General features: G+C 43.3%; 1 protein-coding gene across 1 annotated transcript in view; it reads right to left on the reverse strand.

Moving 5' to 3' along the window:
- Positions 1–270: 270 nt before the first annotated feature.
- tmem130 (transmembrane protein 130) overlaps positions 271–850 on the reverse strand; it is a 9,023-nt gene continuing 8,443 nt past the window's right edge. The window contains exon 6 of the mRNA XM_037691622.1: positions 271–414. Within this exon, the coding sequence (XP_037547550.1) occupies positions 271–414 (144 nt within the window). The remainder of the gene's footprint in view (positions 415–850) is intronic.

Here is an 850-nt window from a genome sequence, read left to right on the forward strand (position 1 = left end):
AGTGTCATCCTGAACACTGACTCAATAATAGATCATCTACAGCATGAGGCCTCCAGATGAACACCGGTGGCAAAAACATCACTTAACCCAGAGGCTTAAATGCACCTTTATTTGTGATAAACGCCACAGATCTGGTAAAGCAGATTATTTATAGATTGCACATTAAGGAACCAATCGAAAGAGATACAAGTGAACGCTGTATGTATTTTCTTGTGCCACAGCAGTGCAGCAGCAGCCAGACAGAGAGCAGAGCAAGAAGCAGTGTGGTGGTCAGGAGAGGTACTGGGTCCCTTGCTGGGACATGAGCGGCTCTTTCTCTCCCATCATCTCCACGGTGGAAACGTTCAAAAGGACTTTGTTTTGAGCCTCAGAGTGTCGGCCCTTCAGGAACAAGGTGTTACAGGAAGCAGCAACCTGCAACATGACATCAGTCACACAGATACAGCACCTGTCAGTGATATTTACAATAACAGAAGCTTCATCAAAAATATAACTCCACACGGAATAAAAAGTACACTCAAGATTATGTTGTTTTGTTGTTGCTAAAGTTCTTTATCACAACCTTTGTTAACAAAAAATGTGAAGGAAGATAATTAATAAGTAAACTATAGTTATGTACTTTTTACTCTGCTACAATTACTGCAGGGATTTACAGAAACTTTTGAAATGGCAGAAGCTCCAAATTTACAAAGGGCACCATCCATCCATCCATCCATCCATCCATCCATCCATCCACCCATCCATCCATCCACCCATCCACCCATCCATCCATCTATCCATCCATCCATCCATCCATCCATCCATCCACCCACCCATCCATCCATCCATCCATCATCCATCCATCCACCCA

Source organism: Nematolebias whitei, chromosome 17 (genome assembly GCF_014905685.2).
Source record: "Nematolebias whitei isolate Nwh7 chromosome 17, NemWhi1, whole genome shotgun sequence".
Taxonomy (NCBI): Eukaryota; Metazoa; Chordata; class Actinopteri; order Cyprinodontiformes; family Rivulidae; genus Nematolebias; species Nematolebias whitei.